Consider the following 27,853-nt stretch of genomic DNA (forward strand, 5'->3'; position numbering starts at 1 on the left):
TGTACAGCAGACCCTCATGCCAATCATTGAAATCAACAAAGCATGAGAAAACTTTGCCTTTGTTTTGTTTGGTTGTCAATTAGGGTGTGCAGGGTGAATACATGGTCTGTTGTACGGTAATTTGGTAAAAAGCCAATTTGACATTTGCTCAGTACATTGTTTTCATTGAGGAAATGTACGAGTCTGCTGTTAATGATAATGTAGAGGATTTTCCCAAGGTTACTGTTGACGCATATTCCACGGTAGTTATTGGGGTCAAATTTGTCTCCACTTTTGTGGATTGGGGTGATCAGTCCTTGGTTCCAAATATTGGGGAAGATGCCAGAGCTAAGGATGATGTTCAAAAGTTTTAGTATAGCCAATTGGAATTTGTTGTCTGTATATTTGATCATTTCATTAAGGATACCATCAACACCACAGGCCTTTTTGGGTTGGAGGGTTTTTATTTTGTCCTGTAACTCATTCAAGCTAATTGGAGAATCCAGTGGGTTCTGGTAGTCTTTAATAGTTGATTCTAAGATTTGTATTTGATCATGTATTTGTTTTTGCTCTTTATTCTTTGTTTTTGAGACACAGGTTTTCCGGGTCTCTATGTTTTTGGTTAGACAGGTTTCTCAATTTCTTTCTTAGATTTTTGCATTCTTCATCAAACCATTTGTCATTGTTGTTAATTTTCTTAGGTTTTCTATTTGAGATTTTTAGATTTGATAGGGAAGCTGAGAGGTCAAATATACTGTTAAGATTTTCTACTGCCAAGTTTACACCTTCACTATTACAGTGGAACGTTTTACCCAGGAAATTGTCTAAAAGGGATTGAATTTGTTGTTGCCTAATTGTTTTTTGGTAGGTTTCCAAACTGCATTCCTTCCATCTATAGCATTTCTTAATGTTACTCAGTTCCTTTGGCTTTGATGCCTCATGATTGAGTATTGCTCTGTTCAAGTAGACTGTGATTTTGCTGTGGGGGGTGTCAGTGGGCTGACTGTGAATGCTCTGAGAGACTCTGGGTTGAGGTCAGTGATAAAGTAGTCTACAGTACTACTGCCAAGAGAAGAGCTATGGGTGTACCTACCATAGGAGTCCCCTCAAAGCCTACCATTGACTATGTACATACCCAGCGTGCGACAGAGCTGCAGGAATTGTGACCCGTTTTTGTTGTTTATGTTGTCATAGTTGTGCCTAGGGGAGCATATGTGGGAGGGAATGCTGTCACCTGCAGGCAGGTGCCGCTCTCTCTCTACCGCTCTCTCTCTCTCTCTACCTCTCTACCCTTCTCTCTACCCCTCTCTCTACCTCTCTCTCTCTCTACCTCTCTACCCTTCTCTCTATCCCTCTCTCTCACTTTACCTCTCTCTCTCTCTACCTCGCTCTCTGTACCTCTACCTTTCTCTCTCTCTCTACCTCTCTTTCTCTACACCTCTCCCAGTCCCCAGTCCACCCGGCCGTGCTGCTGCTCCAGTTTCAACTGCTCTGCCTGCAGCTATGGAACCCTGGCCTGTTCACCGGACATGCTACCTGTCCCAGACCTGCTGTTTTCAACTCTCTAGAGACGGCAGGAGCGGTAGAGATACTCTGAATGATCGGCTATGAAAAGCCAACTGACATTTTCTCCTGAGGTGCTGACCTGTTGCACCCTCTACAACCACTGTGATTATTATTATTTGACCCTGCTGGTCATCTTTGAACATCTTGGCCATGTTCTGTTATAATCTCCACCCGGCACAGCCAGAAGAGGACTGGCCACCCCACATACCCTGGTTCCTCTCTCGGTTTCTTTCTCGGTTTTGGCCTTTCTAGGGAGTTTTTTCCTAGCCACCGTGCTTCTACACCTGCATTGCTTGCTGTTTGGGGTTTTAGACTGGGTTTCTATACAGCACTTTGAGATATCAGCTGATGTAAGAAGGGCTATTTAAATACATTTGATTGATTGATGGCAACACAACATGACAACAACATGGCAGCAACACAACAACACAGCATGGTAGCAACACAACATGACAACACAGCATGGTAGCAACACAACATGACAACACAGCATGGTAGCAACACAACATAATAGCAACACAACATAACAACAACATGGCAGCAACACAACATGACATCACAGCATGGTAGCAACACAACATGACAACACAGCATGGTAGCAACACAACATGACAACACAGCATGGCAGCAACACAACATGACAACACAGCATGGTAGCAACACAACATGACAACACAGCATGGTAGAAACACAACATGACAACACAGCATGGTAGAAACACAACATGACAACACAGCATGGTAGCAACACAACATGACAACACAGCATGGTAGCAACACAACATGACAACACAGCATGGCAGCAACACAACATGACAACACAGCATGGTAGCAACACAACATGACAACACAGCATGGTAGAAACACAACATGACAACACAGCATGGTAGAAACACAACATGACAACACAACATAATAGCAACACAACATGACAACACAGCATGGTAGCAACACAACATAATAGCAACACAACATAACAACAACATGGCAGCAACACAACATGACATCACAGCATGGTAGCAACACAACATGGCAGCAACACAACATGACAACACAGCATGGTAGCAACACAACATAATAGCAACACAACATGACAACACAGCATGGTAGCAACACAACATAATAGCAACACAACATGACAACACAGCATGGTAGCAACACAACATAATAGCAACACAACATGACAACACAACATAATAGCAACACAACATGACAACACAGCATGGTAGCAACACAACATAATAGCAACACAACATGAAAACACAGCATAATAGCAACACAACATGACAACACAGCATGGTAGCAACACAACATAATAGCAACACAACATGACAACACAGCATGGTAGCAACACAACATAATAGCAACACAACATGACAACACAGCATGGTAGCAACATAACATAATAGCAACACAACATGACAACACAGCATGGTAGCAACACAACATAATAGCAACACAACATGACAACACAGCATGGTAGCAACACAACATAATAGCAACACAACATGACAACACAGCATGGTAGCAACACAACATGACAACACAGCATGGTAGCAACACAACATAATAGCAACACAACATGACAACACAGCATGGTAGCAACACAACATAATAGCAACACAACATGACAACACAACATAATAGCAACACAACATGACAACACAGCATGGTAGCAACACAACATAATAGCAACACAACATGACAACACAGCATGGTAGCAACATAACATAATAGCAACACAACATAATAGCAACACAACATGACAAAACAACATAATAGCAACACAACATGACAACACAGCATGGTAGCAACACAACATATTAGCAACACAACATGACAACACAGCATGGTAGCAACACAACATGACAACACAGCATGGTAGCAACACAACATAATAGCAACACAACATGACAACACAGCATGGTAGCAACACAACATAATAGCAACACAACATGACAAGACAACATAATAGCAACACAACATGACAACACAGCATGGTAGCAACACAACATAATAGCAACACAACAACACAGCATGGTAGCAACACAACATGACAACACAGCATGGTAGCAACACAACATGACAACACAACATAATAGCAACACAACATGACAACACAGCATGGTAGCAACACAACATAATAGCAACACAACATGACAACACAGCATGGTAGCAACACAACATATTAGCAACACAACATGACAACACAGCATGGTAGCAACACAACATGACAACACAGCATGGTAGCAACACAACATAATAGCAACACAACATGACAACACAGCATGGTAGCAACACAACATAATAGCAACACAACATGACAAGACAACATAATAGCAACACAACATGACAACACAGCATGGTAGCAACACAACATAATAGCAACACAACAACACAGCATGGTAGCAACACAACATAATAGCAACACAACATGACAACACAGCATGGTAGCAACACAACATAATAGCAACACAACATGACAACACAGCATGGTAGCAACACAACATGACAACACAGCATGGTAGCAACACAACATGACAACACAGCATGGTAGCAACACAACATGACAACACAACATAATAGCAACACAACATGACAACACAGCATGGTAGTAACACAACATAATAGCAACACAACAACACAGCATGGTAGCAACACAACATGACAACACAGCATGGTAGCAACACAACATAATAGCAACACAACATGACAACACAACATAATAGCAACACAACATGACAACACAGCATGGTAGTAACACAACATAATAGCAACACAACATGACAACACAGCATGGTAGCAACACAACATGACAACACAGCATGGTAGCAACACAACATAATAGAAACACAACATGACAACACAGCATGGTAGCAACACAACATGACAACACAGCATGGTAGCAACACAACATGACAACACAACATAATAGCAACACAACATGACAACACAACATAATAACAACACAACATGACAACACAGCATGGTAGCAACACAACATGACAACACAGCATGGTAGCAACACAACATAATAGCAACACAACATGACAACACAGCATGGTAGCAACACAACATGACAACACAGCATGGTAGCAACACAACATAATAGCAACACATCATGACAACACAGCATGGTAGCAACACAACATGACAACACAGCATTGTAGCAACACAACATAATAGCAACACAACATGACAACACAGCATGGTAGCAACACAACATAATAACAACACAACATGACAACACAGCATGGTAGCAACACAACATGACAACACAGCATGGTAGCAACACAACATAATAGCAACACAACATGACAACACAGCATGGTAGCAACACAACATAATAGCAACACAACATGACAACACAGCATGGTAGCAACACAACATAATAGCAACACAACATGGCAGCACAAAACATGGAACAAACATTATTGGGCACAGCACAAAGGGCAAGAAGGTAGAGACAACAATACATCACGCAAAGCAGTAAGTGTCCATGATTGAGTCTTTGAATGAAGAGACTGAGATAAAACTGTCCTGGTTGAGTGTTTAATAATAATAATAATAATATAATAATATATGCCATTTAGCAGACGCTTTTATCCAAAGCGACTTACAGTCATGTGTGCATACATTCTACGTATGGGTGGTCCCGGGGATCGAACCCACTACCCTGGCGTTACAAGCGCCATGCTCTACCAACTGAGCTCGTTCCAGTCGCTAGCAGCAGCGAACTGAAAAGACGAGTGACCCAGGGATGTGTGTGCTTTGGGGACTTTACCAGAATGTGACTGGCAGAACGGGTGTTGTGTGTGGAGGGTAAGTGCTGCAGTAAATATCTCAGATAAGGGGGAGTGAGGCCTAAGAGGGTTTTATAAATAAACATTACCAGTGGGTCTTGCGACAGGTATACAAAGGTCTGTGTTTTGTGTAGGCTGACCCCGGCGGGACCTTTTGATAGCCTCCGACAATGAATCCACAGATAAAAGGGGGAACCTAGTTTGTTTTTATTTAGTTAAATCTCTCCTCGTTTATTCTCCATCTTCTGTGGATTTTATATGGCAGTTAGGCAGCTTTGCACTTTGCACAATTTATTTCCTTCTTAATGTGTTTGAGCCAATCAGTTGTGACAAGGCAGGGGTGGTATACAGAAGATGGTCCTATTTGGTCCATATTATGGCAAGAACAGCTCAAATAAGCAAAGAGAAACAATAGTCCATTATTTTTTTAAGACATGAAGGTCAGTCAATACAGAACATTTCAAGAACTTTGAAAGTTTCTTCAAAAGCAGTCGCAAAAAACCACGCAAAAACCAAGCGCTATGATGAAACTGTCTGCTTATCGGCTGCAGAGGATACGTTCATTAGAGATACCAGCCTCAGAAACTGCAGCCCAAATAAATCCTTCAGAGGTCAAGTAACAGACTCATCTCAACATCAACTGTTCAGAGGAGACTGCGTGAATCAGGCCTTCATGGTTGAATTGCTGCAAAGAAACCACTACTAAAGGACACCAATAATAAGAAGAGACTTGCTTCGGCCAAGAAACACGAGCAGTGGACATTAGACTGGTGGAAATGTATCCTTTGGTTTGGAGTCCAAATTGGAGATTTGTGGTTCCAACCGCCGTGTCTTTGTGAGACGCGGTGTGGGTGAACGGATGATCTCCGCATGTGTATTTCCCACCGTGAAGCATGGAGGAGGAGGTGTGATGGTGTGTGGTTCCCACCGTGAAGTATGGAGGAGGTGTTATTGTGTGGGGGGTGCCTTGCTGGTGACAATGTCTGTGATTTATTTACAATTCAAGGCACACTTAACCAGCATGGTTACCACAGCATTCTGCAGCGATATGCCATCCCATCTGGTTTGGGCTGAGTGGGAGTATAATTTGTTTTTCAACAGGACAATGACTCAAAACACCTCCAGGCAGTGTAAGGGCTATTTTACCATTGTGGCCTCCACAATCCCCCGACCTCAACCAAATTGAGATGGTTAGGGATGAGTAGGACAGCACAGTGAAGAAAAAGCAGCCAACAAGTGCTCAGCATATGTGGGAACTCCAAGATTGTTGGAATAGCATTCCAGGTGAAGCTGGTTGAGAGACTGCCAAAAGTGTGCAAAGCTGTCATCAAGGCAAAGGGTAGCTATTTGAAGAACCTCAAATATAAAATATATATTTTGATTTGTTTAACACTTTTTTAGACTATATTATTCCATGTGTTATTTCATAGCTTTGATGTCTTCACTATTAATTATACAATGTAGAAAAATAGTCAAATAAAGAAAAACCATTTAATGAGTAGGCGTTCTAAAACCTTTTGACCGGTAGTGTGTGTGTGTGTGGAGTGTGTGTGTGTGTATGTATGTATGAACAGTTGAAGTCAGAAGTTTACATACACTTAGGTTGGAGTCATTAAAACAAATTTTTCAACCACTCCAAATTTATTTTTAACAAACTATAGTTTTGGCAAGTTGGTTAGGACATCTACTTTGCGCATGACACAAGTAACTTTTCCAACAATTGTTTACAGACATAGTATTTCACTGTATCACTATTCCAGTGGGTCAGAAGTTTACATACACTAAGTTGACTGTGCCTTTAAACAGCTTGTAAAATTCCCCAAAATGTCATGGCTTTAGAAGCTTCTGATAGGCTAATTGACATCTTTTGAGTCAATTGGAGGTGTACATGTGGATGTATTTCAAGGCCCACTTCTGTGCCTATTTGCTTGACATCATGGGAAAATCAAAAGAAATCAGCCAGGACCTCAGAAAAAAATGTGTAAACCTCCACAAGTCTGGTTCCAAACGCCTGAAGGTACCACGTTCATCTGTCTTCCAAATTGACAATAACCCCAAGCATACTTCCAAAGTTGAAGCAAAATGGCTTAAGGACAACAAAGTCAAGGTATTTGAGTGGTCATCACAAAGCCCTGACCTCAATCCTATAGAAAATTTGTGGGCAGAACTGAAAAAGCGTGTGTGAGCAAGGAGGCCTATACAAACCTGACTCAGTTACACCAGCTCTGTCAGGAGGAATGGGCCCGAAACGGGCTACCCCGAAACATTTGACCCAAGTTAAACACTTGAAAGGCAATGCTACCAAATACTAATTGAGTGTATGTAAACTTGTGGCCCACTGAGAATGTGATGAAAGAAATAAAAGCTGAAATAAATCTGTCATGTTTTGTCTTAGATTGTCTTGTCATTTTGCTTTTCCCTCTTCGTTTTCCCCCTGCTGGTCTTTTTAGGTTCGTTCTCTTTTTCTCTCTCCCTTCCTCTCTCTCTTCTCTCTATCGTTCCGTTCCTGCTTCCAGCTGTTCCTATTCCCCTAATCAATCATTTAGTCTTCCCACACCTGTTCCCTATTCTTTTCCCTGATTAGAGTCCCTATTTCTCTCCTTGTTTTCCGTTCCTGCCCTGTCGGATCCTTGTCTATTGTTCACCGTGCTGTGTCTGTGTTTCGCCCTGTCGTGTCGTGTTTCCCTCAGATGCTGCGTGGAGAGCAGGTGTCTGAGTCTGCTAGGTTCAAGTGCCTTCCCGAGGCAACCTGCAGTTCTTGATCGAGTCTCCAGTCTGTTCTCGTCATTACGAGTGGAATTATGTCTTATGTTTGTAGAATTACTTTACTGGATTAAAGACTCTGTTTTCGCCAAGTCGCTTTTGGGTCCTCATTCACCCGCATGACAAAATCATTCTCTCTACTATATTATTAAGGTGACATTTCACATTCTTAAAATAAAGTGATCATCCTAACTGACCTAAGACAGGTACTGTTCACTAGGATTAAATGTCAGGAATCGTGAAAAACTGAGTTTAAATGTATTTGGCTATGGTGTATATAAACTTCTGACTTCAACTGTACGTGTGTAGATAGATACACATAGATATCTCCTCCTAAGATGTACAATCTTTTTTTCCCGTATCATTGGCCTGGGCTATTGTTTGTTTGATATCAAGACCAGACTGATTTGTCAGAGTAGCCACTCATTTGTGTTGTACCCTCCCTTTACAACCCTAATACTGCCCCAGCGTTTCTAACTGGGGTGCCCTGACACTACACAGCTGATTCAAATAACTAACTCACTGTCAAACTTTGATGATTTGAATTAGTAGTGCTAGGGCAAAAACCTCAATGTGTGGCTCTTTGCATCCCCAGGAGAGTTTGTGAAAAGCCGTCCTACCCATAATTCCAGCTCATTTCTATACCACTTCTTAAATGTATTTTCTAGAACAGCTCCAGTGTCTTAACAGTTCAATAAATAAATTTTTAAAAATGACTGACACTTAAATCCCATAATCCAGTGCCCATATTTACACAGATATCCCAATTCTGATATTTATTTTACTTGTGATTGGTCGAAGACCAATATTGGAAAAAATATCAGAATTGGGCTACTTATATAAATGCAGCCTAAGACTATTGGTGGATGAAAAAATAGTCTGCTAATTGTCACCCTCTCCTTCTTGCCTGAACATTTGACTCAGTCCCTGTCCCAGTTGGCTATCAGTCCTCTCTCACTCTCCCTCTTCAGCTGAACATCTTGCCGAGTCTCTGTCCCAGTCTGCTATTTGTCTCTCGCTCCCTCCTCCCCACCTCTCTCAGTCCTCTCAGGGCGGAGGGAGAGTCAGGCTGGAGCTCCTGTAGTTTCCTGAAGGCCCTGTCGGCCTCCTCCAGCTCCCCTGCCTCCAGGTTGGCCTGCCCAAGGCGGTACCAGGCCTTCAGCCCTTGGGGCTCCAGCAGCGTGGATCTGGCGGGAAAAAAATAGTTCCATATTGGGATATTATTTGACAATATATCTCAATATTATTTTTGCATTGTTATGAATTTTCTTTTGAAACAGGGAACCAACATGTTTTTCCATGACTGATCAAAACAAATTTTGTCATGCTCTCTCCTCTCTGCATCAGACATGGCGAGCAATACAATGGGAATGTCTAATCGTAATTAAAAAATCACAGCTTCAGATCGCAATATACAGAGAATCTTTACGATTGTGAGCATGTGTGACCGACTGGCTCGATTTTGTCTTATGTATCAACATTTTAAATTGTTTTTTTTGTTTTTTTTACATTGGATAAAAGTAGAGACTCGAAAACGCTATTTCATACTGTAACACTACAGTTGAGGGAAAGTAATTCTGCTTTGAAATTTAATAAACTTGTAACCCCACTTTTGAGAAAATGGCCCTTGAACGTTTGGGTATCTAGTGGAGAGCTCTTCTTTGTCGACACCCATTCAGCATCGGTCACACCCTCTTATGACTTAGCCCCGCCCAGCTCTTTAAGGATTCACATGCATGACATCAGCAGCCTGTTGGTCCAAAATAGCATAACTGGTGTATTTTAACACCAATAAACCCATCTGTTTATGTCAATCTAGCAAACCAGGCACCTAAAAGCAACTTTATAAACAATGTTTTGGTTAGCTTGTTAGCTAGACAGCTAACGTGAAGTTAGCTGGCTAGCCAGTTTAAATAATGACCACATAACTGACAACGTCTTAACTTTAGCTAATTTGTATTAATTATTACAGGAACATAAACTCACAACAAGATCATTATTTACAATTTATTGGCGAGCCAATTACAGGAAATACAGTTGTAAGTGAGACAAAATAAAAGCAGGGCATTCTACCGGAGAATTTTAGAACTTGGAAAACTGTCTCGTTGGCCTAATGTTGTATCCTAATTTGACTTTGGTGCAGGTCATGTTGTTCTTCACATTACCGTCTCTGGAAAAGGCAAACTATATCAAATCAAAAATGTATTCGTCACATGCACAGGACACAGAAGGTGTGAACGATACAGTGAAATGGTACCTTGCATAGTGGAGTCTTTTGTTTAGACATGTGTAACGGATGTGAAACGGGTAGCTTAGTTAGCGGTGTGCGCTAAATAGCGTTTCAATCGGTTACGTCACTTGTTCTGAGACCTTGAAGTAGTGTTTCCCCTTGCTTTGCAAGGGCCGCGGCTTTTGTGGAGCGATGGGTAACGACGCTTCGTGGGTGACTGTTGTTGATGTGTGCAGAAGGTCCCTGGTTCGCGCCCGGGCATGGGCGAGGGGACGGTTTAAAATTATACTGTTACACATGTCGCTAGATAGCTAAACAATGACCCATAATCCTAATTTATAACATTACTTGCATTATTCTGCATGTAGCTAACAAACTAGATTCAATGTTAGCTAGCCATGCAAATGGCTGTGAGATATGAATAATATTACTATACAGATCATTCACGTAACATTAGCTAGCGAGCGAGCCAGCCAACTAACAGTACACTTTAGCTTGAAATGAAAACGACTTTCTGACTAAATTAGAAACGTATAATATTCTCCCTCTCTGTCATGGATGCCATGGTTGCCCTTAGTTTGAAGATGTATAAAACACCGGTCTCCGGATTACAATTCTGTGTGTGTTCTCTTTTCAACTCCCTCTGCATATTTGCATTCAAACGGCAGAATCTCCTTATCTATCATACTGTGCTCCCACCGGCATTCCACCGATTTCAAAACTCGGTCCTCCAGAAAGTGGAGAGCAACACTTTTGCAGTTCTTCATGTTAACCCCGTTAGAAAGGATCACATACTGACCAGATCATAAACAGTTATAAACAGAAGCGTGCTACATGGCAGACCAATCCGAACTCATCTCTCGGCTTGTCCAGCCCATCCATTACCTCAGCCAATCATGGCTAGCGGGAAGATTCCTGGCTTTTTCCGTGGCTAAACCAAGTAGGCTCGTAATTTAACAATTATATTAATATCTACAGATGGCATACAAGTTTGTTATTAAGGCACATGAAAGTTTACATATTGCAGAAGGCATTTCTGACAAAAAAAAACGCATTTTGATCAAAAATAAATGTTTACGTTCAAATGCCTCGACTGTGTAGTGACGCACAACACACGCCTAGTTTCCTGAAACGAGTCACATACAAATTACCAAATTAGCGAACTAGGCCTTTTTTTTACTCCTGTATGAGCGAAGCACCCCTACCCCCCCTTCCGCCCATCAACAGCTCTCCAACCCAAAAACATCTTCCAGCGGCCATGATTGTGACAATTGCAATACATATCGTATCAGCACCCAAGTATCATGATATCGTATCGTGAGGTCTAATGCTTAATTTGAGACAGATCCTGCAGGAACAGGATCTGACTGTTTGTTCCGGCACCTATTTCCCGGATCCGGTATCTCTCCGGATTTATTAATTGTTTCACTGTAGACATTCTAATAAAAGCATTCAGCATTATATCAAGTTGTCTCCTCGTTATTTCTCCCACCCCCCAGAAAGACCATCATGTAAAAGCACGGTGATCCTTCTACAGTGGGCAGTGGGATAAAAAAGTATTTAGTCAGCCACCAATTGTGCAAGTTCTCCCACTTAAAAAGATGAGAGAGGCCTGTAATTTTCATCATAGGTACACTTCAACTATGATGGACAAATGAGAAGAAAAAAAATCCAGAAAATCACATTGTAGGATTTTTAATTAATTTATTTGCAAATTATGGTGGAAAATAAGTATTTGGTCAATAACAAAAGTTTCTCAATACTTTGTTATATACCCTTTGTTGGCAATGACAGAGGTCAAATGTTTTCTGTAAGTCTTCAAAAGATTTTCACACACTGTTGCTGGTATTTTGGCCCATTCCTCCATGCAGATCTCCTCTAGAGCAGTGATGTTTTGGGGCTGTTTCTGGGCAACACGGACTTTCAACTCCCTCCAAATATTTTTTTATGGGGTTGAGATCTGGAGACTGGCTAGGCCACTCCAGGACCTTGCTTCTTACGAAGCCACTCCTTCAAATCAAATCAAATCAAAGTTTATTTGTCACATACACATGGTTAGCAGATGTTAATGCGAGTGTAGCGAAATGCTTGTGCTTCTAGTTCCGACAATGCAGTGATAACCAACAAGTAATCTAACTAACAATTCCAAAACTACTGTCTTATACACAGTGTAAGGGGATAAGGAACATGTACATAAGGATATATGAATGAGTGATGGTACAGAGCAGCATACAGTAGATGGTATCGAGTACAGTATATACATATGAGATGAGTGTGTAGACAAAGTAAACAAAGTGGCATAGTTAAAGTGGCTAGTGATACATGTGTTACATAAGGATGCAGTCGATGATGTAGAGTACAGTATATACATATGCATATGAGATGAATAATGTAGGGTAAGTAACATTATATAAGGTAGCATTGTTTAAAGTGGCTAGTGATATATTTACATCATTTCCCATCAATTCCCATTATTAAAATGGCTGGAGTTGGGTCAGTGTCAATGACAGTGTGTTGGCAGCAGCCACTCAATGTTAGTGGTGGCTATTTAACAGTCTGATGGCCTTGAGATAGAAGCTGTTTTTCAGTCTCTCGGTCCCAGCTTTGATGCACCTGTACTGACCTCGCCTTCTGGATGATAGCGGGGTGAACAGGCAGTGGTTCGGGTGGTTGATGTCCTTGATGATCTTTATGGCCTTCCTGTAACAACGGGTGGTGTAGGTGTCCTGGAGGGCAGGTAGTTTGCCCCCGGTGATGCGTTGTGCAGTCCTCACTACCCTCTGGAGAGCCTTACGGTTGAGGGCGGAGCAGTTGCCGTACCAGGCGGTGATACAGCCCGCCAGGATGCTCTCGATTGTGCATCTCGATTGTGCATCTGCCCGTTTCCCGGGCAGTGTGTTTGAGATCATTGTCATGCTGAAAGACCCAGCCTCATTTCATCTTCAATGACCTTGCTGATGGAAGGAGGTTTTCACTCAAAATCTCACGATACATGGCCCCATTCATTCTTTCCTTTACACGGATCAGTCGTCCTGGTCCCTTTGCAGAAAAACAGCCCCAAAGCATGATGTTTCCACCCCCATGCTTCACAGTAGGTATGGTGTTCTTTGGATGCAACTCAGCATTCTTTGTCCTCCAAACACGATGAGTTGAGTTTTTACCAAAAAATTATATTTTGGTTTCATCTGACCATATGACATTCTCCCAATCTTCTTCTGGATCATCCAAATGCTCTCTAGCAAACTTCAGATGGGCCTGGACATGTACTGGCTTAAGCAGGGGGACATGTCTGGCACTAGTAGTGTGTTACTGATGGTAGGCTTTGTTACTTTGGTCACAGCTCTCTGCAGGTCATTCACTAGGTCCCCCCGTGTGGTTCTGGGATTTTTGCTCACCGTTCTTGTGATCATTTTGACCCCACGGGGCGAGATCTTGCGTGGAGCCCCAGATCGAAGGAGATTATCAGTGGTCTTGTACGTCTTCCATTTCATAATAAATGCTCCCACAGTTGATTTCTTCAAACCAAGCTGCTTACCTATTGCAGATTCTGTCTTCCCAGCCTGGTGCAGGTCTACAATTTTGTTTCTGGTGTCCTTTGACAGCTCTTTGGTCTTGGCCTTAGTGGAGTTTGGAGTGTGACTGTTTGAGGTTGTGGACAGGTGTCTTTTATACTGATAACAAGTTCAAACAGGTGCCATTAATACAGGTAACAAGTGGAGGACAGAGGAGCCTCTTAAAACCTCTTGGAACTCTAGGGGCAGTATTGTCATTTTTGGAGAAAAAAAACGTTCCCGTTTTAAAACGGGACATTTTGTCAGGAAAAGATGCTAGAATATGCATATAATTGACAGCCTTCGATAGAAAACACTCTAACGTTTCCAAAACTGTAAAGATATTGTCTGTGAGTATAACAGAAATGATGTTGGAAGTGAAAGCCTGAGAAAAATCCAATCCGGAAGTGCCCCAGGTTTTGAAAGCGCTGCGTTCCAATGACTCCCTATTCAGCTGTGAATGTACCATCAACGAGCTTACGCTTTCTACGTATTCCCCAAGGTGTCTACAGCATTGTGACGTAGTTTTACGCATTTCTGTTGAAGAATAGCCGTATGGGGGCACATTGCGTAAGTGGTCACATGGTGGCTCCGAGAGAGATTCTCACGTAATGTACTAAGGTAGCCATTAATTCAATCGGTCCTAGAGAAAAAGGAATTGTCCCGGCGGATATATTATCGAATAGATATTAGAAAAACACCTTGAGGATGGATTCTAAACAACATTTGCCATGTTTCTGTCGATATTATGTAGCTATTTTGGAGAAAAAAAATCGCCGTTGTGGTGACCGCAAAACGTTCTCTGCCAAACGTGAAGAACAAACGGAGCTGTTTCGCCTACAAAAATAATCTTTTGGGAAAAAAAAATGAACTTTGGCTATCTACCTGGGAGTCTCGTGAGTGAAAACATCCGAAGTTCATCAAAGGTAAACGATTTATTTGATTGCTTTTCTGATTTCCGTGACAAGGTTGCCTGCTGCTAGCAAGGCATAATGCTATGCTAGGCTATTATAAACTTACACAAATGCTTGTCTAGCGTTGGCCGTAAAGCATATTTTGAAAATCTGAGATGACAGGGTGATTAACAAAAGGCTAAGCTGTGTCTCAATATATTTCATTTGTGATTTTCATGAATAGGACTATTTTTTAGGGATATTTATGTCCGCTGCGTTATGCTAATTAGTTTCAGGCGATGATTACGCTCCCGCATGCGGGTTTGGGAGTCGCTAGAGGTTAAAGAAGAAGTTACAGGTCTGTGAGAGCCAGACATCTTGCTTGTTTGTAGGTGACCAAATACTTATTTTCCACCATAATTTGCAAATAAATTCATTAAAAATCCTACAATGTGATTTTCTGGATTTCTTTTCTCATTTTGTCTGTCATAGTGTACCTATGATGAAAATTACAGGCTTCTCTCATCTTTTTAAGTGGGAGGACTTGCACAATTGGCAGCTGACTAAATACTTTTTTGCCCCAATGTATATAGTCATCCTATCGAGCCACACTGATTTCAGACCTGCTCTCTTATTTGTACATAGAGGTTATGGGGAGGGCCGGTGGGGTAAGTAACTGATCTTGACACAGATCTTGGTAGTGGTGATCAGCTAGTCTAGTCGTCTCCCTACTGAATTTGAATCGTGAGAAAGCCCCCCAAAAATGTTTAAATTATAATAATTCCAGAGAGAGATAGTGAATCGAACTCAGAACGAGCCAGAGAACTGTCAGTGCCGGAGGAGAGGAGTGAGGTTCAAACTGTTCCTGATAGCGATACCTTAGCTGACAGCGCTGCTATTAATCCCGCCAGTTCAGCTACCTTCACTAGCTAGTAGACCTAACCCTAACCCAGCTGGAGAGGGAGATGGGGAGTTGGGGGTGAGGGCGGCAGTGCATCCACCGACGAAGTGCTCGGAGCAGTTCAAGAACAAGCAAATGTATAACAAGAACAAGCAAACGTATAACCCCTAGCTTGTCATGCAGAATTCAGAGTTGGGCTGTACAAAACGCAAAAAAGTAGGGAGCTTGGGTCTAGAAACAACTGGAGGGATTAAACTAGCAAAATAGTGGGAATGTACAGTAAATTAACATCCTATGTCTCAGACGTAAAGAAACAACAAATAGCCCTCAGAAAAAAAGGTTTTTGAACAGGCGTATTTGTAGACGAGGCTAGAGAGGACATCCAGGTTATAGTTCACACTCAGAATGAAAAAGTAGACACTACAGCCAGAGTCTTCAGAACAGCCTGAGAAGCAAAAAACATCCCTAAACATCCCGCTCATGGCAAGTTGACTCTCAAGAGTCACGGGGAGAGTCGTCGTGGGAGGTTTTGAAAACTAAGGTAGTACATATTTCTTTCTTTACAAACTTGTTCTGTACTGTGAAGGTAATCTGAATATGTGCTTCATACTTTAACATAGGCAGGAGGCCTATATATTCTCATGTGCGTGTTCTGCTGTGTCCTACATTGATTCATTTGATTTGAAGTTTTATTCTGATATTTGTTCTACAGCTACATTGATGCCTTGAAAATGATATGAAAGGCAGGTCTTGTAAGCTCCACAGCTGAGTATGTGGGTATATGGGTGTTCTGCAGTGTTGTCTAAAAATGTTGCTGTACACTGGCGTCTAGAACATTAGGCTCTAAGAAATGTGGACTTGTGTAACCGCAGCTTTACTCAAGTATGTGGGCATACTGCAGTGACGTCTGAAATGCTTTGAATTATTCAGCGCCATGGAGAGTGCTGTCCGTTTCACCACCATAGATAGTAGGCTACTTGGCTGTTTACTCTGTCTGCTGCTATGTTTTGTTAGACTTCTTTTCTCAATGTGTTTGGGACGGTTCCTCAGAGCCCCCCCCCACACCCACCTCAGAGCCCCCCTGTGCTCACTATGTGTTCTGGGAATTCCCGATTTACAAATTAAGTACTGGTGAGGTCCCTGGCAATTCCTAGCCTTACCTGGAGGCACACCCTCTGGCCCGGGACCACTGGCCCAGTTTCAGCTGACATAGGGATAGGTTGGAGTAGAGAGAGGCCTTGGTGGAACGGTACTGACGATCTGTAGGGGCCTCTAGGCTCTCTTTTTTCTCCGTCTCCTCATCCTCCTCCTCCTCCTCCTCTATCGGAGTCATCTCCTCCCCTTCTCCCCGGGTGTGTAGTTTTAGGGTGATGAGGAGTTTGATGGCTCGGCTGTAGCTGTCTGCCGCCCCCCACATGTCCCCCGCCCTAAACCTGTCTCCCCCCCTCTGCTTGTGTGACATCACCCAGCCCCACTTCTCTCCAGCTGACAGCTGCCAGGACTCATGGCCAGGAGAGAAGGACTGGAGCTCTACTGTTATACACAGGGACTGGTCAGGGACTGCTCTCTTCTGCTCCTCTTCTCCTCCCCGGAGTCGGTCTGTTAGTGGAGTCAGCATTACCTGGGGACACGAGGGTCAAAGGAGTGAAAGGTTAAGACCAGCTGTATGAAGGGTGAATGGGTAACAGCAGGTACATGCTGATTCAGTGTGGTGCTATTGGTGTGTGAGCCTCTCCTTACCTCACACTTCTCTCCAGCTCTCATCCCCTCCACACACCCCTCTGTGATGTCACACTGCCCCTCCCCCAGCCTCAGAATGATCCAATCACCAAGCGGGACCTGCAGCATGGTACCCTGGGAGCGCTGTAGGGGTGGGACCTGGGCATCTGAAAGGACTGCGATTGGCAGGTCAGGTTTGAGTGACAGCTCCGGGTCAGCTGTAGGTTCTCCTTGGCGTTGAACTCTGACCTGACACAGAGAGCCAATCCCGGGGTAGACATCTCCAGAGGGGTCAGTTGGCTCCGCCCCTCGTTTCCTCCTCTGACAAACCTCCCACAAGCCCCTGGGGCACACAGACACCCAGGAAGTGATCTTATCACCTTCTGTCTCCGCTGCCTGGGAGGTCTTCATCACTTGAGGAGAGAGGGAGAGTTAGAGGGAGAGAGAAGACAGGAAGAAGAGGAGGAGAGAAGACAAAGAGAGGAAGAAGAGAGGAAGAAGAGAAGAAGCAGAGATGGAGAGGAGATATTCCCGTTGCATGGTAACCAACCAACAACATAATATAGTAACCTAAACAACATGGAATGAATGTCCAAGCGTATTTTTTATAAACTAGTGTGCTTTGGGTCATTGTCCTGTTGGAAGTCCTGAGCGCTCTGGAGCAGGTTTTTATCAAGGATCTCTCTGTACTTTGCTCCGTTCATCTTTCCCTCAATCCTGACTAGTCTCCCAGTCCCTGCTGCTGAAAAACATCCCCACAGCATGATGATGATGCCACCACCCTTCCCCGTAGGGATGGTGCCAGGTTTCCTCAAGACGTGACGCTTGGCATTCAGGCCAAAGACTTCAATCTTGGTTTCATCAGACCAGAGAATCTTGTTTGTTATGGTCTGAGAGTCCTTTAGGTGCCTTTTGGCAAAGTCCAAGTGGGCTGTCATGTGCCTTTTACTGAGGAGCGGCTTCTGTCTGGTCACTCTACTATACAGGCCTGATTGGTGGAGTGCTGCAGAGATGGTTGTCCTTCTGGAAGGTTCTCCCATCTCCACAGAGGAACTCTGGAGCTCTGTCAGAGTGACCATCGGGTTCTTGGTCACCTCTCGGACCCCTGATTGCTCAGTTTGGCCTGGCGGACAGCTCTACAAAGAGTCTTAGTGGTTCCAAACCTCTTCCATTTAAGAATGATGGAGGCCACAATTCCTTCAATCTCATGGCTTGGTTTTTGCTCTGACATGCACTGTCAACTGTGGGACCTTATATAGACAGGTGTGTGCCTTTCCAAATCATGTCCAATCAATTGAATTTATCACAGGTGAACTCCAATCAAGTTGTAGAAACATCTCAAGGATGATCAATGGAAATAGCATGCAGATGAGCTCAATTTCGAGTTTCATAGCAAAGGGTCTGAATACTTATGTAAATATTCATTTATTTATTTACGTTTGCAAAAATGTCTAAAAAACTGTTTTCACTTTGTCATTATCGGGTATCGTGTGTATATTGATGATGATTTTTATTTATTTAATCCATTTTAGAGTAAAGCTTTAACCAGTTGTGTAAAGTACTTCAAAAAGTTTGAGTATCTGTACTTTACTTTTTTGACAACTTTTACTTCACTACATTCCTAAAGAAAATTATGTACTTTTTACTCCATAAATGTTCACTGACACCCAAAAGTACAAATTCTATTTTGAATGCTTAACAGAACAGGAAAATTGTCTAATTCACACACTTATCAAGAAAATATCCCTGGTCATCCCTACTGCCTCTGACCTGGCAGTCTCACTAAACACATGCTTCGTTTGTAAATGGTTGTCTGAGTGTTGGAGCGAGCCCCTGGCTATCCGTATATGAAAAAAAAAATATTTAAAAAATGTGTCCATCTACTTTGCTTAATATAAGGAATTTGAAAATATGTTTTTATTTAACTAGGCAAGTCAGAACAAATTATTATTTAGAATGAAAGCCTACCAGAGAACAGTGGGTTAACTGCCTGGTTCAGGGGCAGAACAACAGATTTGAACCTTGTCAGCTCTGGGATTCAATCCAGCAACCTTCAGTTGAAATGGTTCATACTTTTACTTTTGATATTTAAGTACATTTGATCAATTACATTTACTTTTTTTTTTATTAAGTTTTTTAAAATGTACCTCCTTTTTCTCCCCAATTTCGTGGTGTCCAATTGTTAGTAGTTACTATCTTGTCTCATCACTACAACTCCCGTACGGGCTCGGGGGAGATGAAGGTTGAAAGTCATGCGTCCTCCGATACACAACCCAACCAAGCCGCACTGCTTCTTAACACAGCGCCATCCAACCCGGAAGCCAGCCGCACCAATGTGCCGGAGGAAACACCGTGCACCTGGCAACCTTGGTTAGCTCGCACTGCGCCCGGCCCGCCACAGGAGTCGCTGGTGCGCGATGAGACAAGGACACCGCTACCGACCAAGCCCTCCCTCACCCGGGCGACGCTAGGCCAATTGTGCGTCGCCCCACGGACCTCGCGGTCACGGCCGGTTATGACAGAGCCTGGGCGCGAACCCAGAGTCTCTGGTGGCACAGCTTGCGCTGCAGTACAGCGCCCTTAACCACTGCGCCACACTTTCAAACTTTTACTCAGGTAGTATTTTACTGGATGACTCACTTGTACTTTAAGTCATTTTCTTTTAAGGTATCTTTACTTTTGCTCAAGTATGACAATTGGGTACTTTTTCCACCACCGCGTTTAGTTTAGTTATATTGTTTGCTGTCGTGAGTGAAAGTCATCCATCTAGCTGGCCAACAAGGTAAGCTGATCTTTCTCTACCTTCACATCAAGCTAGCTCTGTGCAGGGCCGGACCTGGCTGTTCTGCCTTAAGTGAGAGAAAAACAAAATGGCCCCCGCCAAAACTAGAATAGCCCCAGTAAGCAAAATGACTTTGAATATGCACATTTCCCAGGTGTTGAAGTGAGGTTATGAATGAAAGGGTGAAAAGACATCTATGTATGGGCCAAATCAAGGCTGGGTCAGACTGGACAAAATCTGAACCAAACATAAACGTCTATGATTGGATCAGATTTGGTCCTGACCGAACCGTTAAATAAACCTCTGTGGACGACATGGGAATCACTGCCGCACCAACAAGATGTACAGATGGGACCAAAAAGGACTTACTGGGGTGCAGCCTACCATGTCAGCTGCAATGGAACTTCACGAATGCCCAACATTTGTAAAAACAGGCCATTGCATTGGTTTTATTAGTCCCGATTCCTGTTGATTTTTTATTTATTTAACTAGGCAAGTAAGTTAAGAACAAAGTCTTATTTACAATGACTGCCTACCCGGGCCATACCCTAACCCAGACGACGCTGGGCCAATTGTGCACCGCCCTATGGGTCTCCCAATCACAGCCGGTTGTGATACAGCCTGGAATCGAACCAGGGTCTGTAGTGACGCCTCTAGCACTGAGATGCAGTGCCTTAGACTGCTGCAATGTGTTTACACAGTGGGAAATGCAGAAGTATTTTATTTGACGGATACGAACTCAAAACCACTGATCATGACAATTTTGCCCACAGGAAAACAACTCCTGGACATTAGTTGTGAGTAGCCTGATGTCCATTCCATATTTTCCATTTTACTTTGACCTGTTAGGATGTTGTTTGTTAACATGGCAGCACATTTTTAGATGAGTCTATTTGATCAGAGAAACCTACATAAGTTTGCATCTCATTACAGTGCCATACATGTTACATCCAGCATGTTGGCTACAGAAAAGGCCATATTTTTATGCTATATCTGCAACAGCACCCTGCCCTTATAACAAAAGATTGCAGCTTTCAAACTGCAGTCAACTGTGGTATGTTGGACGCAGTAATGGCATAATAACTGCAGTGACACTGTACAATTACGGCAGTAAAATAGGAAAAGGTATTATGGACTCTGATTTGCAGTTTACTGCACTCTGATTAATCTTTTTTTCGTAAGGGTGGAAATGCGTGCTGGGAATGAACCAGATTAATACCCACATTAATGGGTATTAATACTTTGTTGGTAGCAACAACTCAATGTGTGTGTATTTTTTGTTCCATTTTTTTAGTTGGCTCAAGAAACTAGTCATTGTGTGCTAACTAAATGATGTCGCGCTGGGGCTCCTGGTTGAACCCCTGGTTGAACCCCCTGGTTGAACCCCTGGTTGATCCCCCTGGTTGAACCCCTGGTTGACCCCCTGGTTGATCCCCCTGGTTGAACCCCTGGTTGAACCCCTGGTTGAACCCCTGGTTGAACCCCTGGTTGAACCCCTGGTTGAACCCCTGGTTGCGCCTGCAGAGAGCGGGTCTGTGGGTCGGAGTAGAGCGCTCCTCGGCTGCCAGCCTCTTTCACCAGCCTGTTAGCTTTAGCCAGGACTCATGCAATCCTTGGGACGTCGCTAACACATTGAAGCTTACATTTAAAATGGGTAGGGGTTCAATTGAGGAGTTAGGGGAGGATTTAGGGTAAGGGTTATGGGGAGGATTTAGGGGGAGGGTTATGGGGAGGATTTAGGGTGAGGGTTATGGGGAGGATTTAGGGTGAGGGTTATGGGGAGGATTTAGGATAGTAACGTCCCAAGGACTCCAGATAGCACTACCCCTTTAGCCAGTTAGCTAGCTATAACGCGTTAATGAACATTGCGAAAGTAGAAACATGTGCATAAAGTAAAAACGCATGTAGAACATACTACATTTCATGAGAAGATGAACAGCTATCTAACTTATTCCTACCTGCAGACAAACGGTGTTTCGGCTATGTGCTACTTCAACGGATCAAAACAATACAACTTCTTCTTCGATGAGGTTTAACGGCGTTTGGCACCTAATACATGTTGCATTGCCGCCACCTTCCTGACGAAAAGATATTGCAGTTAGAGTGCAGTTATACAGCATTCAGAATATAACAAATTTACTGCAGTAATTTTGCAGTGCAAACCCACCACTCGACTCCACTATTTAAATACCTTACCATCTAACCCTACACTCACAAAAAAACACCTTACTCCACTATTTAAATACCCTACCATCTAACCCTACACTCAGAAAAAACACCCTACTCCACTATTTAAATACCTTACCATCTAACCCTACACTCACAAAAAACACCCTACTCCACTATTTAAATACCCTACCATCTAACCCTACACTCAGAAAAAACACCCTACTCCACTATTTAAATACCCTACCATCTAACCCTACACTAAAGCCCCTCACCCTACTCCACTATTTAAATACCCTACCATCAAACCCTACACTACAACCCCCTACCCTACTCCACTATTTAAATACCCTAACATCAAACCCTACACTAAAACCCCCTACCCTACTCCACTATTTAAATACCCTACCATCTAACCCTACACTAGAACCCCCCTACCCTACTCCACTATTTAAATACTCTAACATCTAACCCTACACTAAACCCCCTACCCTACTCCACTATTTAAATACCCTACCATCTACTATCTAACCCTACACTCACTACAAACCCCCCACCCTACTCCACTAATTAAATACCCTACCATCTAATCCTACACTCATTAACAACCTCCCACCCTACTCCACTATTTAAATGCCCTACCATCTAACCCTACACTAAAAACCCCTACCCTACTCCACTATTTAAATACCCTACCATCTAACCCTACACTAAAACCCCCTACCCTACTCCACTATTTAAATGCCCTACCATCTAACCCTACACTAAAACCCCCTACCCTACTCCACTATTTAAATACCCTACCATCAAACCCTACACTAAAACCCCTCACGCTACTCCACTATTTAAATACCCTACCATCTAACCCTACACTCACTACAACCCCCACCCTACTCCACTAATTAAATACCCTACCATCTAATCCTACACTCATTAACAACCCCCCACCCTACTCCACTATTTAAATACCCTACCATCTAACCCTACACTCATTAACAACCCCCCACCCTACTCCACTATTTAAATACCCTACCATCTAACCCTACACTCAATAACAACCTACCACCCTACTCCACTATTTAAATACCCTACCATCTAACCCTACACTCATTAACAACCCCCCACCCTACTTCTGTTATGCTGGTGAATGAGGACCCAAAAGCGACTTAACAGAAACAGAGTCTTTATTCCAGTCTTTAACAAAAACGATAATCCTGGATATAATCTCAGGTAAAGTCAAAACAGGAAAACTGAAATCCTCTAGGCAGAAGAGGGGAACAACTGGAGACGCGACCACAGACTGCAGGTCGCTTCGGGAAGGCGCAGGCCGTAGCTGATATAGATACCTGCTCACACGCAGCATCTGAAGAAGGCAAAAACACGACAGGGCGGAACAAGGACACAGAACAGCAAACATCAAACAAGGATCCGACAAGGACAGAAGCGGAAACAGAGGGAGAAATAGGGACTCTAATCAGAGGGCAAAATAGGGGACAGGTGTGAAAGAGTAAATGAGGTAGTTAGGAGAATGAGGAACAGCTGGGAGCAGGAACGGAACGATAGAGAGAGCGAGAGAGGGAGAGAGGGAGGGGGAGAGAGAGGGATAGAAAGAGGGAAATAACCTAATAAGACCAGCAGGGGGAAACGAATAGAAGGGGAAGCACAGGGACAAGACATGACAATCAATGACAAAACATGACAACTCCACTATTTAAATACCCTACCATCTAACCCTACACTCATTAACAACCTACCACCCTACTCCACTATTTAAATACCCTACCATCTAACCCTACACTCACTACAAAACCCCCACCCTACTCCACTATTTAAATACCCTACCATCTAACCCTACACTCATTAACAACCTACCACCCTACTCCACTATTTAAATACCCTACCATCTAACCCTACACTCACTACAAAACCCCCACCCTACTCCACTATTTAAATACCCTACCATCTAACCCTACACTCATTAACAACCTACCACCCTACTCCACTATTTAAATACCCTACCATCTAACCCTACACTCACTACAAACCCCCCACCCTACTCCACTATTTAAATACCCTACCATCTAACCCTACACTCATTAACAACCTACCACCCTACTCCACTATTTAAATACCCTACCATCTACCATCTAACAATACACTCACAAAAAAACTGCCTACTCCACTATCTGGTCCTACCTCAGGCCAACAGACTGAAAGGATGGGACACCATCACTGAACACACCCTGTAACTCTTCTGACATCAAGTCTCGTACACGCAAATACCTCTCTGCAGCTGCCACCACCAACTCAATTTTCTGTGACTTTCCATCCCTGCAGTACAGTTGATAACCATTGTTATATATGCTACAAATCCAATCTCACTGAAACATACAGTGCCTTGCGAAAGTATTCGTCCCCCTTGAACTATGTGGACCGTCGCAGGAGGTTCCGGGCTGTGGACCGTCGCAGGAGGTTCCGGGCTGTGGACCGTCGCAGGAGGTTCCGGGCTGTGGACCATCGCAGGAGGTTCCGGGCTATGGACCGTCGCAGGAGGTTCCGGGCTGTGGACCGTCGCAGGAGGTTCCGGACTGTGGACCGTCGCAGGAGGTTCCGGGCTGTGGACCGTCGCAGGAGGGCTGGGAATCGTCACTGGGCTGGGAATCGTCACTGGAAGCTCTGGACTGGGAATCGTCACTGGAAGCTCTGGGCTGGGAATCGTCACTGGAAGCTCTGGACTGGGAATCGTCACTGGAAGCTCTGGACTGGGAATCGTCACTGGAAGCTCTGGACTGGGAATCGTCACTGGAAGCTCTGGACTGGGAATCGTCACTGGAAGCTCTGGAATGGGAACCGTCGCCGCAAGCTCTGGACTATGAATGCGCACTGGAGGCCTAATGCGTGGAGCAGGGACAGGACGTACCGGACTGAGGAGGTGCACTGGAGGCCTGGTGCGTGGAGCCGGCACAGGTGGTACTGGACTGGGGACACGTACTTCAGGGCGAGTGCGAAGAGGAGACACAGGACGCACCGGACTGGGGAGGCGCTCTGGAGGCAAGAAGCGTGGAGCCAGCCCAAGTTGCACCAGACTGCTAACCAGATCCTCTGGTCGGATGTTGAGCAGAACACACTTGCACAACATCTCTCTCATCTCTCTCTCCCAACTTCCCCATTGCCTCCCTGACAGTCTCTGGCTCTTCAGGGCGAGTGCAGGGAGCAGGCACAGGACGTACCGGCCTGGGGAGGTGCACTGGTTGCCTGGTGCGTGGAGCTGGCACAGATGGTACTGTGCAGAGAAGCGCTGCAGCATATTCCTTGCCAGATCCCCTTTCCAGTATCTCTCATTAAATTCCTCTATCGACTCACACACAGGCTCTGGCACTCTCCTCTGCTCGACCGCTAACTCCACTGACCACCCCTCATGCCCCTCCCCAAAATAATATTGGGGTTGTCCTTGGGCTTTCTGTGAATGCGAACCCTGGCGTCATCACTGTCTTCCATTTCTTCCTTCCGTCTGCTGCCAAGGAAGGGTTTCGCATCCTTTCATGTCCTCCCAAGTCCAAAACTTCCTCACCTCATGTTCACGCTGCTTGGTCCTTTGTTGGTGGGATATTCTGTCACGAACATGAGGAGAGACGGACCAAGGCACAGCGGATGTTGATTTCCACATATTTATTATGAAGTGAAACTTAGCAAAACAAAACAATAAATCAAATAAACTAACAACGAAACGTGACGATGTGGTGCACATGCACAAAACACAAAATAATATCCCACAAATGCAGGTGGGGAAACAACCTACCTAAATATGATCCCCAATCAGAGGCAATGATAAACAGCTGCCTCTAATTGGGAACCATATTATGAATATATGAATATATGCCATTTAGCAGACGCTTTTATCCAAAGCGACTTACAGTCATGTGTGCATACATTCTACGTATGGGTGGTCCCGGGGATCGAACCCACTACCCTGGCGTTACAAGCGCCATGCTGTACCAACTGAGCTACAGCACCCACATAGAAATATCTACACTAGATCACCCCCTAGTCATGCCCTGACCTAGTACACCATGGAGAACTAAGGGCTCTCTATGGTCAGGGCGTGACACTCACCCAATGTGAGACGGAACCGCTATTATTTTTTTATTTTTAGACCCTATGGCCAGAACCACCTAGCCATCAGAAGCTAACCAGCTAATTAGCTACAAGCTATTTATTAATTGTTAGCCATTGCTAGCGCCCTTTACCTTCTGCACAGATATCAGCCCTTTTTTTTAGCCTGGATAATACTCGCCAGTCTACCAGTATCGGACTGTTTCTCCACTACAACGTTGGATTCCTGCCGTAAACCCTGGACCATTACTCCTGATCTTCACAGCTAGCTAGCACCCACCGAGTTACCCAGCACCGAAGCTATCCCTGAGGCCCACCTCCCGGCCTACTCAGTTGTTCACCTGGACTCCACCCAAACACGGCTAGAATCCACTACTCCACCGGATCCTTAATCCTAAGCTCTGGTCCTTGGCACCGGATCACCGCTGCTACCAAGTGGCTATAGTGGCTAACGTCCCTGCCCCGAAGCTAGCATCAGTTAGCCGCGAGCCCGGCCTATCTCGCAACTAGCAAACTAAATTACTACAACTACAATATCTCTTTTGCCACCTGGCTTGGATTCTTTGTCGACACGATGCCCCGCCGCACCACCACAACTGGTCTGCCGACGAATACTCCATCTGATGTGCCTTGAACCGGCCTCCGTCGGATGTCGGTGCAGACGCTTCCTGGGCTATCTATCCCCGGGCTACAAACTTTAAACGCCTGCTACTCCGCGGCTTCCCTGTTCCATCTATTGCTGCCTCCTGGACCCTATGATCACTTGGCCACATAGCTGATGCCTGCTGGACTGTCCATTAATCACGGTACTCCATTCTGTTTATTTCTTGTTTATCTGTCGGCCCCAGCCGCGAACTCTGTGTGTAGTTAACCAAATCTCTCTGCCCATTCATTGCCATTTTACCTGTTGTTGTTTTAGCTTATTAGCTGTTGTTGTCTTACCCATTGTTGTAAACCCAGGCCCTGCGTGTCCCCAGGCACCCTCATTTGTTGACTTATGTGATCAAAAAATCTTTGGTTTCATGCATGTTAACATCAGATGTCTCCTCCCTAAGTTTGTTTTACTCACTGCTTTAGCACACTCCGCCAACCCTGATGTCCTTGCCGTGTCTGAATCCTGGCTTAGGAAGGCCACCAAAAATTTGGAGATTTCCATAACCAACTACAACATTGTCCATCAAGATAGAACTGCCAAAGGGGGAGGAGTTGCAATCTTCTGCAGAGAGAGCCTTGAGTTCTGTCATACTTTCCAGGTCCATACCCAAACAGTTTGAACTTCTAATTTAAAAAATGAATCTCTCCAGAAATAAGTCCCCTCATCACTGTCAAACGCTCCCTAAAACACTTCTGCGAGCAGGCCTTTCTAATCGACCTGGCACGGTTATCCT

General features: G+C 44.0%; 2 protein-coding genes across 2 annotated transcripts; both read right to left on the reverse strand.

Annotated features, from left to right (window-relative positions):
• Positions 1–8,297: 8,297 nt before the first annotated feature.
• Positions 8,298–22,381, reverse strand: fkbpl (FKBP prolyl isomerase like). The gene is made up of 4 exons (XM_046364163.1): positions 22,145–22,381; positions 17,426–17,817; positions 16,846–17,306; positions 8,298–9,297 (listed from the first exon to the last, which is right to left on the reverse strand). Exons 2-4 carry the CDS (start codon positions 17,813–17,815, stop codon positions 9,078–9,080), a joined length of 1,071 nt encoding a protein of 356 aa, XP_046220119.1. The 5' UTR covers positions 17,816–17,817; positions 22,145–22,381; the 3' UTR covers positions 8,298–9,077.
• On the reverse strand, positions 21,512–27,752 carry LOC124045386 (YLP motif-containing protein 1-like). The gene is made up of 4 exons (XM_046364681.1): positions 27,535–27,752; positions 24,976–25,963; positions 24,549–24,562; positions 21,512–21,704 (listed from the first exon to the last, which is right to left on the reverse strand). Exons 2-4 carry the CDS (start codon positions 25,657–25,659, stop codon positions 21,512–21,514), a joined length of 891 nt encoding a protein of 296 aa, XP_046220637.1. The 5' UTR covers positions 25,660–25,963; positions 27,535–27,752.
• Between the last annotated feature and the right edge of the window lie 101 nt (positions 27,753–27,853).

This window comes from Oncorhynchus gorbuscha, linkage group LG10, assembly GCF_021184085.1.
Source record: "Oncorhynchus gorbuscha isolate QuinsamMale2020 ecotype Even-year linkage group LG10, OgorEven_v1.0, whole genome shotgun sequence".
In the NCBI taxonomy this organism is placed as follows: Eukaryota; Metazoa; Chordata; class Actinopteri; order Salmoniformes; family Salmonidae; genus Oncorhynchus; species Oncorhynchus gorbuscha.